This window comes from Heteronotia binoei, chromosome 7, assembly GCF_032191835.1.
Source record: "Heteronotia binoei isolate CCM8104 ecotype False Entrance Well chromosome 7, APGP_CSIRO_Hbin_v1, whole genome shotgun sequence".
Classification (NCBI taxonomy): domain Eukaryota; kingdom Metazoa; phylum Chordata; class Lepidosauria; order Squamata; family Gekkonidae; genus Heteronotia; species Heteronotia binoei.
In genome coordinates this window covers 61638342-61651253 of record NC_083229.1, presented here as the reverse complement: position 1 = coordinate 61651253, position 12912 = coordinate 61638342, and the positions used below count along the sequence as shown (strand labels likewise).

The 12912-nt window shown below is 39.6% G+C and overlaps 1 protein-coding gene across 1 annotated transcript in view; it reads left to right on the top strand.

Annotated features, from left to right (window-relative positions):
* LOC132575193 (ras-related protein Rab-2A) overlaps positions 1-12049 on the top strand; it is a 71718-nt gene extending 59669 nt beyond the window's left edge. The window contains exons 7-8 of the mRNA XM_060243742.1: positions 4621-4689; positions 10783-12049. Coding sequence (XP_060099725.1) covers positions 4621-4689; positions 10783-10878 — 165 coding nt within the window. The 3' untranslated portion in view covers positions 10879-12049. The remainder of the gene's footprint in view (positions 1-4620; positions 4690-10782) is intronic.
* Positions 12050-12912: the final 863 nt, after the last annotated feature.

Below are 12912 nucleotides of genomic sequence, written 5' to 3'. Positions count from 1 at the left end.
TCAAGAAAAAGTCATGTCAGACTAACCTGATCTCTTTTTTTGAGAAAGTGACTACCTTGCTGGATCAGGGGAATGCTGTAGACATCATTTATCTTGATTTCAGTAGGGCTTTTGATAAGGTTCCACATGCTATTCTTGTTGACAAGTTGGTAAAATGTGGTTTGTATCCTGTTACTGTTAAGTGTATCTGTAACTGGTTAACGGATTGCACCCAAAGAGTGTTTATGGTTCCTCATCCTCTTGGAGAGGAGTGACAAGTGGAGTGCCTCAAGGATCTGTCCTGGGACCTGTTTTATTTATTATATTTATAAATGATTCGGATGAAAGAATAGAGGGAATGCTTATTAGATATGCAGATGATATTAAACTGGGAGGACTGGTAAATACAGTAGAAGACAGAGTCAGGATACAGGATGATCTTGACAGGCTGGAAAGCTGGGCTAAAACAAAACATTTTAACCAGGATAAATGTAAAGTTTTGCTTTTAGGTAGGAAAAATCCAATGCATCATTACAGAATGGGGGAGACTAGTCTTGGCAGTAGTATGTGTGAAAGGGATGTAGGGATCTTAGTGTACCGTTCACTGAACATGAGTTAGCAGTATGATGCAGTAGCAAAAAAAGGCAAATGCGATTTTGGGCTGTATCAACAGAAATACAGTGTCCAGTGAAGTGATGGTATTGCTTTACTCTGCTCTGGTTAGACCTCACCTAGAACATTGTGTTCAGTTTTGGACACCACAGTTTAAGAAGGATATATACAAGTTGGAACATGCCCAGAGGAGGGCACAAAGATGATGAGGGGTCTGGAGACCAAGTCCTCTGAGGAAAGGTTGTAGAAACTGGGTATATTTAGCCTGGTGAGGAGATGACTGAGAGATAATATGATCATCATCTCAAAGTACTTGAAGGGTTGTTATATGGAAGATGGTGTGGAGTTGTTTTCTATGGCCCCAGAAGGTCGGACCAGAAACAAAAGGTCAAAATTAAATCAAAAGAGTTTTTGATTAAACATTAGGAAAAGAACTTCTTGACAGTTAGAACAGTTCCTCAGTGGAACAGGCTTCCTTGGGAAGTAGTGGGCTTTCCTTTTTTGGAGATTTTTAAACAGACTAGATGGCCATCTGACAGCAATACTGATTATGTGAATTTAGGTTGAGCTTGGGAGGGGAGGTATGAACTTATGGTGGAGGTATTTGTGAGTTTCCTACATTGTGCAGAGGGTTGGAGTAGACCTTGGAGGACCCTTTCAACTCTGTATGATTCTAAAGGTTTTGTGCTCTGTTAAATATACATGTTTAATGGGAACAAAATAGATTGTCACACTGGAAATCACAAGAGTATGACGTTTCAAAGTAATAATGGTAGTTTTTAGTTGCTCTGGCAGAACTGGTGCATTGTCAGAAGCATCAGTATATGCATATATAACATTGAAAACTTCCATTTCTGAGGAATGCAAATCAATTCAGAGTTGGCTGAAAGTCAATTTGTGAGCTCCAGTGCACGTTTGAAAAACCTACTCACTTCCTAAGTGCCTTGTGAATCTGCAATGATTAATTCTTCTCATTATTTTGCTGCAAATTCTCATGACCCTCTGTGATGATTCGATCACCCACTTAGAGTTTATGCATATTCATATCTTTCCACTCATGGCTGCAGTTGTTCAAGTCTCCTTCACTGACTGTGGTATGCACTTGGTGCAGTAATTGAGCTGCAGTAGATTGATTACTCTAGGGAGCTGTAAGGCCTTTAAAGGTGAAAACATATCAGTCCTGTTAATTAGGAAACAAAGCTCTGGTGGCAAGTTCAGCAGTCAAATGCTTCCAGTGTGGAAATGAGGAAAGGTATGATTTGTTCCTCTTCATGAATCCTGTTTACTTTTTAATATTTGAATTAGGTATGTGACCAGGTGTGGTAAGCTTGAGTAGATGATTGTAAACCATTGGTTACATCAAGAGAACTTCATCTGCAATATTGGCTTTACTGTCATCAAAACCTTACGTTGTATATTGTATTTCAAGATTTTGTGTTGAATATTAATTTGTTTATATATTATTGATCTTTATTTTTTAAATAAAAAGTATTTTCTGTGCATTTGAAGATTCTTGAAACTTCAGGTGATACTATTTCATCATGAGGAAGGTCAGTATTTTCATGTTAGAACATTCTGAAACTATTTCATGTTGGGAAAATAACATTTTAAGTGGAAATGTTTGCATTTTCCAACGAATCTAAATGCATCACGATGGTAGCTTAGTCTTAATACAATCGAAAGGGAAAGTATGAAAAACAGCTTTTTTGATGTTGATAATTAAGTTTGAGGAAGGGGAGACATTTGGGTGATAAAACTCAATAGAAACTTGGTTCTATGTAGAGAGGAGGACATGGTACTCCGAAAACACAGAAATTGCACATTGGATGTGGTGATGCCTCTTGTGCATCTGTAAAATACTTGGATGGTATTTATGCTGTAATAATAAATATAAAAGTAATTTTAAAGCAAAAGAACTTGAACAACCAGATCTTAAATGGGCTTTGTTGCGAGAGTTTGCTCTGCAGGGTCTGCATAATAAGTTTCCATACTAGGCAAGCAAAATGCCCTGTGTGATGTCAGGGATATACTGTGTATTCATACACTAAATTTTAAGTATATTATTCATTTTGGGGGACATTTTTGCTTTTATTGTGACAGTGGTTCTCAGAGTGCATTGGATTAGATTTCAGCATATACCCTTCCACTGCAGAAGACACTTTTCTACTGGTTGTGTAAAACTAAATAAGAATGTGGTCTTATACTTGTGGGAGAATTTTCTCAATCTCTTGAGTTCATGGAAGAAAGAGTTTGGTATCTTTAAGTGAGAAACTACCTGTACAAATGCAAAAGCTACCTTGTTTTACATTGTTAAATGCTCAAAGTATGAAAGGCACTGTCTGGTACATTCTGAAAGAAATTTCAATATGAATTATAAGAATTTTAGATCACTTAAGGAAGAATTTTCCAGGTTATTCTTTGGTGTTTCTTCTTGGGTGGATTATTGTGTGTATTCTAGCACTTTGTCTCTTGTTCTTTTGTGCTGTACTTAATAAAATTCCCATTAGATTAATCATTGAACTATTGAAAGGTGTAAAGACTAGGATGCAACAACTGACTGCAGTAGTCTGTGTGGTAGCACTCAGCATTCATGCTGCTGGGTTTGAAGTTGCTCATTTTTTACAGAAAAGGGAAAATCATGTACTATTTGTCTTATAGTATATATCTATGTTCAGGCAATGAAACTAGGAATATCAAAGTTCTGAAAAATAAAAAAGTAATCACTGACGCATTAAAGCTGGGCCTGGTAAGCACCTGGATTGTTGAAGAGGTCTCCTCTAGTATTGCATTAATATATATGTGGGTCATGGCTGCATACATTCATTCTTTTTCCTCACATAATTCTACCTGTTATGTTTTCCTTTTTCATCAAAACATTATACTATTCTTTATTTTCTCCAAGATTGTTTTTTTTGCATGACTTCAGACCCAAAATTCCCACATTCCTTTTCATTTCTGCACCCCATTCTGACCTCAAGTGAGCTGAAGTGAAGATGAACAAGGGGATAAAGTTAATTAATTTCTTCAGTAGAATTGTGTGCTCTGGAGAGGAAGGATGAATGATTTCATCCCTTATGACTTCATCATTCAACCCACATGGCTATTGCTATGACCGTCTTTGAGTATGGAGGAGCAAAGTGACAGAAGACATAAATAAATAAGATGCTGCAGGTCCAAATCTGAAAGAAAGATTTCATTCAGCTGTACTCTATATAATACTTTTTGTCATGGTTATAGCGTGGAGTTTTATGTAAAGTAGTTGAATGATGTACCTGAGTGATCAGACAACAAATGCTATTAGTGCCTGGCATGCACAGTTTTCCAGATGAAAGAGTCTACAGGCTACTACTTCAGTCTTATTCATTTTCAGTCATACATTCAGATACGGGATGGGATACAGACAGTATAATCAGCAAAGTTATGTGCTTCTAAGCATATTGACTTCAGTGAACTTAGTGTGTATCACGAGACGCAATAGCTGCTGAGAGAGGATAGTTGGTCAGGGCCCCTTATATGGGACACAAGAGTTCTTTTTGTTGTGTTGCTAGCCTCCATAGAACTGCTGTTTTTGTTGCATTTTGGAAGATCTTGCTGTGTAAGGGTGTCATACCTTTTACCATTCTAAGCATGCTGAGAAGAGTGTCAGGATGGTAAGGTGAAGCCACTCCATGGCTCTGACTCTTGAGATTTTACTCACTACCATACACCTCCTGATGTTAGCTTGTGTTTCCTGTCTCCAGCTCCTTTGGTATATTGCTCATTGTCCCACCCTTCACAATGGTGAGGTCATTATTTGACTTTCCCTGGCCCTATTTTATGACTTTTCCCTGTCACTTTCTGTCAATGGATCCTTGGAAATGTTAAAGACTACTGGTATAGGGAAATAAGAATGAAGAAATGCAAGCCATCAGCTTTGGGAGATACTACAGCCTAGCTTGATTGGAAGACTACATGTATAGTTTGTTGTACTTTTGAAACTGCTATGTTCATGCTTTGGATCTGTCTCAAATTTCACAATTTAATTTTCAGGCATTTATTGATACAGCAAAGGAAATCTTCCAGAAAATACAGGAAGGAGTCTTTGACATTAATAATGAGGTAAATTTTTCAAATATCAGATCACTTCCTTAGAAACATAAAAAGCATTTACACCAATTGAATGTACTAGAAATGAAAATTTCTGTGAGCTAGATCTAAAACTTGTTTTTGACTTGCAGAAAGCAAGGGGAAACTATTTTTGCTTATTCCCAGCCACTTGCTGTAAGATTCCCTACACTGTGCCTAATGTTGTTCTGGGGATCCTCCAACTCAGGGCCAGTGTTTCAGAGAATTCAGTGGGAGTGGGGAGGAAGGAAAGTTGTTTTCTCTGTGTGACTGCCTGCAGTACTTTAAATCCAGCATCATGTTTCCCAGTTAATTGTTGCTCAGGTTGTACAATAAACCGAAAATACTCTGAGTTAAGTGTTCATAAGATTCCATTCATACATACATTTGTTAGTTATTGAGAGAAATTAAGTGACAACCAATGTTTCCTCTAAGCTGCAGAGTTTTGTGAGCAAAAATTCTACTTTGTGTGCTACTGATATTAAATTTGTAAGCTACTGCATAAATTATTGTGTTCTGGGACTGTTTTTTCCTGAGCTAAGACAAAAAATGTGTGAGCTGGAGGCTAAAAATCTGTGAGCTAGCTCACATCAACTCAGCTTAGAGGGAACACTGGACTTAACCATCCGCAAAGCAACATGAAATCTTATAAAATTCCCTCAAAGGAAAAATCCATTTGTAACCATTTCTCCACATAATGTCAGTTAATTCAAAAATTCCTTTTCATTTTGCAGATGGGAAGCCAGTAGTACGGTACATATGCACATGAGCTATAAAATAAATGCTCAGGGTTTATGTGAAAAATTATTGTAATTAGGATTTAGGCTGCAATTCTATGCACAATTTCATGGCAGTAGGACTTGATTCTAAGTAAAATGTACATAGGATTGGGCTGTTAGATCACTGGCTTCTATTTACAAGCAAATTTTGAATACATTGATTTGTATTTTTCCATTCTGGGAGAAAATTGAAATCAAATTAAAATAAACATGGTATATACCAACTATATTTGCAAGTTCTTGAATACCCTTATGTGCTTTGCATTACTGCATGCTGACATCTGTCTTAAGTTCTTGAAAGTTTATTAATTGGGTTGATTCCTTCATTGGAAATGACAGCATGCCATGGTCAGCAGATCTCTGACTTGCTGTTCAGAAATTTATTATTGCTTGTTCTGAGTTTAAAATGATAAATTACTAATTTCTGGAAATCCCTCAGTTTTCTGGGGTTTTTTAATGCCATGACTTTTATATGTGTTCTAAAGTACCTGGGATCAAGTTTTAGAAAGTGTTCCGCTGTGCAGAAGAAAATAAAATACTCAGATAACATGCTACCTTTTATTGAGCTTTTTACTGTTTGTTTCAACATAGCATTTTGCTAGTGAGAAACTATGTCAGTTTTTCAGTCAGATGGAAACTGCCTGATGAGGCCTCTCAGATTAAATAGATTGCATTCTGTCTCTCTCTCTCTCTCGGCTTGGCTTCGCGAACGAAGATTTGAGAAGGGTGCAATAGTCCACGTCTGCTGCAGGCTCGCTGGTGGCTGACAAGACCAATGCGGGACAGGCAGGTCCGGCCACAGTGGCTGCAGGGAAAAGTCTGATTTAGGGTTGGTGCTGTAGCAGTGCGATTCTTCCTCAATCTCCTTTTGTCCTCAAGACCAGCTATGCGTGCGTTCTCAAAGGAAGAGACAGCCTGGTGGATGGTGTGTCTCCATGCTTTGCGATCTGAGGCTAGGTCAGACCACTGGTGATGGTTGATGCGACAGGTGCCAAGGGATTTCTTCAAGGAGTCCTTGTACCTCTTCTTTGGTGCCCCTCTATTTCGATGGCCGGTGGAGAGTTCGCCATACAGGGCAATCTTGGAAAGGCGGTGGTTTTCCATCCTAGAAATATGCCCTGCCCAGCGCAGCTGCGTCTTCAGCAGCAGTGCCTCGATACTGGTAACCTCCGCCCGCTTGAGGACTTCAGTGTTGGTCACAAAGTCACTCCAGTGGATGTTGAGGATGGTGCGAAGGCAGCGCTGATGAAAGCGCTCGAGGAGTCGCAGGTGATGACGGTATAAAACCCACGATTCGGAGCCGTAGATGAGGGTTGTCATCACAACCGCTTTGTAAACATTGATCTTTGTGCCTTTTTTCAGATGCTTGTTGCTCCACACTCTTTTGTGCAGTCGGCCAAATGCACGGTTTGCCTTTGCCAGCCTGTTGTCAGTCTCCTTGTCGATCTTGGCATCTGAGGAGATGATGCACCCCAGGTAGCTGAACTGCTGGACTGTCTTCAGAACTGATTCACCCACAGTGATGCAGGGAGGGTGATAATCTTCCTGGGGTGCAGGCTGGTGGAGAACTTCTGTCTTCTTCAGACTAACTTCTAGGCCGAATAGCTTGGCAGCCTCTGCAAAGCAGGACGTCATATGCTGCAGAGCTGATACCGAGTGGGAGACGAGTGCAGCATCATCAGCAAACAGTAGCTCTCGGATGAGTTTTTCCATCGTCTTGGAGTGGGCCTTTAGTCGCCTCAGGTTGAACAGGCTGCCATCGGTGCGATAGCGGATGTAGACACCATCGTCATCATCTAGATCTACTGCGGCTCTTTGAAGCATCATGCTAAAGAAGATCGTAAAGAGAGTTGGCGTGAGAACGCAGCCTTGCTTTACACCTGTGCCTATTGGGAAGGGCTCCGAGAGGTCGTTGCAGTGTCTGACTTGGCCTCGCTGGTCTTCATGTAGCTGGATGATCATGCTGAGGAACCTTGGGGGACATCCTAAACGTTCCAAGATTTGCCACAGGCCTTTCCTGCTAACGGTATCGAAGGCTTTGGTAAAGTCGACAAAAGTCACATACAGAGCCTTGTTCTGTTCCCTGCATTTCTCTTGGAGCTGCCTGAGAACAAATACCATGTCGGTGGTGCTCCTGTTAGCTCTGAAGCCGCACTGGCTCTCTGGGAGGAGTTCTTCTGCAATGGTGGGCACCAGTCTGTTCAGGAGTATTCTGGCAAGGATTTTGCCTGCGATGGAGAGCAGGGTTATCCCCCAGTAGTTGGAGCAGTCTGACTTTTCCCCTTTGTTCTTGTATAGGGTGATGATGATTGCATCACAAAAATCCTGTGGTAATTTGCCTTGTTCCCAGCAGGTGACAAGTACTTTGTGAAGTGAGCTATGTAGTACTGTGCCCCCATGCTTCCAGATCTCTGGTGGAATTCCATCAACTCCTGCTGCCTTGCCACTTTTCAGTTGCTTGATGGCTTTAACAGTCTCTTCTAGGGTGGGGATCTCATCCAACTCTGTTTTCACTGGTTGAAGTGGGGTGAGGTGCATTGCTGAATCTTGAACTACGCGGTTGGCACTGAAGAGAACCTGAAAATACTCTGACAACCGGTTCAGTATGGATGCCTTGTCTGTGAGGAGCACTTGGCCGTCTGCACTACGCAAGGGACTCTGAGCCTGATATGATGGACCATATACTGCCTTCAGGGCTTCATAGAACCCTCTTAAATCACCAGTGTCTGCACACAGCTGGGTTCTCTCTGCAAGCTTGATCCACCAATCGTTCTGAATGTCTTGAAGCTTGCGCTGGAGGTTGCTACATGCAGCGCAAAAGGTTGCTTTTTTCCCAGGACAGGAGGGCTGAGCAAGATGTGCTTGGTAGGCAGATCTCTTTTTCGCCAGTAAATCTTGGATCTCTTGATTGTTCTCATCAAACCAGTCCTTGTTCTTCCTTGTGGAGAACCCGAGGACTTCTTCAGAGATCTGCAGGACGGTAGTTTTTAGGTGTTTCCAGAGTGCTTCTGGAGAAGGGTCTGTGGGGCAACTGGGGTCCTCAATTCTTGACTGGAGTTTTGCCTGGAAGGCAGCTTTAACTTCGGCTGACTGGAGACTGCCAACCTGAAACTTCCTCCGAGGGATACCTCGTCTCCTGGGTGTGGGTTTAAAGTGAAGACGGAGATTGCAGCGTACAAGACGATGATCCGTGTGACATTCTGCACTGGGCATTACTCGGGTGTGTAAGACATCTCGAAGGTCTCTCTGGCGCACCATCTCTGGCATTCTGTATCAACATGCATATTTACCCACTGAATTTATTTTACCTTATACCATTCATGCCTCTGGCAGAATAGACACATTCACCTATTCTTAGAGAAGTCCCTTCTGATCAGGACTATGAGCTGTTGGTATGATCCCATACAATTTCATCTTATACCTGTGATAAAATGCCATTTCTTAATAACACTGACACTTTGTCTTCTGAGTTGTTTCCTTTTGTCCAAGTCTTTGCGGTCTAAAGAATAGAAAATACTCAAGAATTAAATCTAAAGAGATGAGCTTCACTTCAGCTGTGACTTCAGTTGCATAGTTTTGGAGGTCTCTTCCTGCGACTTTTTGATACATAATTATTTTTATGATCTGATTACATACATGTTTCATATGATAGACATTTAATAAATTTCCATAAATTAAGAAACTGTCATAAATTGATGTTTGTCATGTGATGGACTCCCATTTGAAAATAGCAAGTTGTTCTGCCCATGTAGCAAGGAAAGGTTTATTTGAATTAAATGTTCAGCTCACAAAATTAACAACCACCTTGTAAAAAAAGTAACACAATAGATCTTCCTATCAAAGTTGCTTGGAAACGAAGCTTAAAATAAAAATTGTCATTTCACAAAGCTTTTTCTGATATTTTCCGATGTTGTTACACTTGCCTTATACAGCTATGATCTGACCTCTTCTGCACATGGGAAAGCAAAATGCAAAGAAGTTCCTCCTTCTGTAACCTACTTGGCCTCACATTAGACATCCTTCTGCTACCCTGTTAGTGTAAGGGCAGGCTAGTGGGGAGCAGCAGGTCCTTGGATGCTTAAAAGTGAGGCATGGCAGGGCCTCATCAAGACTAGCAGCACCAAGCCAGCATGGGAGAGTTAAAATATGCTTTGTGAAGAATCCTTCTGTTCTTTGCATTCCCTATTTTTGTTTTCCTTTTGAATCAATATGTCAGTTCCTTTTTAAGGTAGTAAAAGATGACACAGTAATTTTAAATTGGGTGTTGTTTGGTTAACAATAGATAGCACATAAATTGTACAATAATCATGGCCTAATCAGGGCCTTTGGAAAAGCATGCTTATATCTGTCGAGTTTCATAGAATATCTGACTGCTTTTACTGTATCTTACGGAGATTTGATTGCAATATGCTGTCAAGAGCCAGCAGTGCATGCTATTTACTTGGCATGATGCCAAGTCTGGGTCCTTGATTCCTCAAGAAGTTGCTACCAGCCCAGAGGAGGCAAAACCAATGAGCCATAGGGCATGCTTTTTATTAAAGAGGAGTCAAAGAGGGAAAAGAAACCACATCAGCTGCTGTCAATACTGAGCTAGTGCCAGAAACCCCAAGGCTACTACTGTTGCAGAACTGCCAAGCACTATAAATCTGAGATTTACTGTGACGCAAAGTTTCCTTAAGAGCTTAATTTCTGAAGCTACTGTATTACTTAAAGTGCTGTATTTTAGGTAAAATCCACTTGAGGGAGTGAGAGTTAAGATATAAGTGTGAGTTTGATGAATGAGAGAGCTACTCTGTGTGTGGTTCTTGGCAACTTGCCATGTCTTTGGGGATCATAGAAATTATTGATGACACAGAACACTTGTATGCCGTTAGCCTGTACAGCTGATTTGACGTAAAAAAAATACTGTTGAGAGAGGAAAAGTTTTTACCTGGCAAGAGCAATGGAAACCTAAACATTTTTCTCTTTATGATCACATTAAAGATTTCTTCCTTATGAAACAGCTTGGACAACAGTTGCAGTTGTAAGGATTTCATACTGTATATATTGATAGTGGCCATGATAACTGAATTTCAGTCTACAGAAATGTGTCAAAATTGAAATAGTAAGGCAAGAGTCCTACCCTTGATTTCATTTCCTTAATTGCTACCAGATAGTTTTAATAGGATTTTTTCTTATAGTTTGATGATCATGAAAATGAGACTACTACTTCAGCTGTTCATAAATCAGAAATAGGTTAACAACTTTCAAATGTTGTAGCCTGTGGCAGTGTTTTAAAATAGTAATGTGCATTCAACTTTTATTTCAGGCAAATGGCATTAAAATCGGCCCTCAGCATGCTGCTACTAATGCAACACTTGCTGGCAATCAGGGAGGACAACAAGCTGGTGGAGGCTGCTGTTGAACCTGTTTTTACTTCCTAGCTGCCTGATGGGGCCTACTAACTTGTTTCACCCTCCCTCCTCAATTTCAACTATGAGATGAAATTATTGTAAGAAGGCATCATGTTGCGGAAGACTTTATTCTTCAGATTCTTGTACAACTTTGAATAAATGGTTAATGTTCACTTAAAGACAGGTTTTGGAGATTGTATTCATATCTATATTTCCATTTGATTTCTAAGTCAATTGATGTGATTATTTTTGTTCAATGTTGTCTTGTGCCCTTGACTACAAACTGTATTAAACACTACAAAATCATCTGAGTATTTTAATCAGTTTGTGTAGTTAGGTTGCCCAACTATTGTGGTTACCTAATGTTTAATATTGTAGAACTGTCCTCTAGTTTTGTCTATTTCAAGGCTCTAAAGAAAAACTGAAGGACTCTTAAATCTGTATTTATCATTTATTTTCTGTATATATATAGTTTAATAACCTGCTTGGATGTATTTGCCAAGCTATAATTCTTTAATGCATTTGCATAAATCCTATACTATTTAGAGCTTGGAAGTACAGAAGCATTATTAGAACCTGCTTGGATGCTGAATTTTAAACCTTATTGACATTGTTAGCATGTTTGTCCTCTTGTCATTACCCCAGAGTCCAAAAAAAATGCTTTATGTATATTATTATAAGCTTCATATGCGTTACCTATTTTAATGCCAAATGTTTGCTAATTGCTCACAATTTTCACAGCACCTCTTCAGAAATGGATTAGCTGTTTGCCTTAATTATGTAGGTTTAAACATACTATAATGAATGAAAAATACAGGAAACATTGAAACTCATAAAATTACACATTATGAAGACTTTAATCTTTCTAAAAACATTTTATTTACTTCTTCCTTTCCAGGTATGTTTTCATCAAGGACAGTTTTTCAACTTAGCTGTACAGTGACTGTGTAAAGTTTTTCTTTTTTGGGTTTTTTAAGTGGAAACTTGTAATCTTAATATGGTAAGCATCTTGTCTGTTGTGAAGGGGGTGTGACAATAAAACTGCCAGAATGAAAATCCTGATAAAAGCCAAAACTGGAAATGCTTTAGTGCTCTACTCCACTTGGTGACTTTATTTTTCTTTCCCCCATGCTTTTATTGAATTGGTTTACAGTGCTGTTAATAAAGTCCTGTTTAACTATCTATCCAAGTTCAGAATATTAAATGGGACTTTTAAATCAAGCAGGTCAATATCTGTTCTTGAATACAAAATGTACCGTGAATTGCTATATCTCTGCAGTTTGATTCTAATTTAATTTCACATCCAGACCCACTCATGCTTATGTGGAACAAGTCTGTTTTGATGAATAGATATTGAAGTTTCACTTTTCAGCAGCAAGTTGTCTCAATGATCATACAGCAGCGCAGCATGCATTCTAGAATAATCACTGCAGGTTAGATTCAACCAGCTTTTCTACAGGGTGAAAAAGGGTCCCCTCTGGCCACTTGGGATGGAGACTGTAGTCAGGAGGGGTAATTGGTCAAAACTAAATGGAAAGGCTGACTGGATCCAACTTTATATCTGTATCATCCTTATCCCTACTTCCAGAGTAATATGTTGATTTCACAATAACCCTTTCAGGTAGATTTGGCACTAGTGAATATGGATTTGAAACTAGAATTCCTCCCAACTGTTTCAATTGTAGTTAAATTAATACTTCTCTATTAAGGACTAGACTGACAATTTGTTAGGTTTGTATGGTAGGACTGACTACTGTGGAAATGTATCACATCACTAATGGTTGAATTATATTACAGGAAAAGTGAATGAACCCTGCCCTGGATAGCCCAGGGTATTTGTTTGATTTATCTTGGAAGCTAAGCAGGATCAGGCCTGGCTAGTATTTGCATGAGAGACCATCAAGGAATATCAGGGGAGTGACACAGAGGCGGCAGGCAAATGGGCAGACAGTTTCTGAACATCTCTTGCCTTGAAAACTCTACAGGATCACTATGTCAACTATGACTTGACAGCATTTATCAAAAGTACATGAAACGTCTTATAG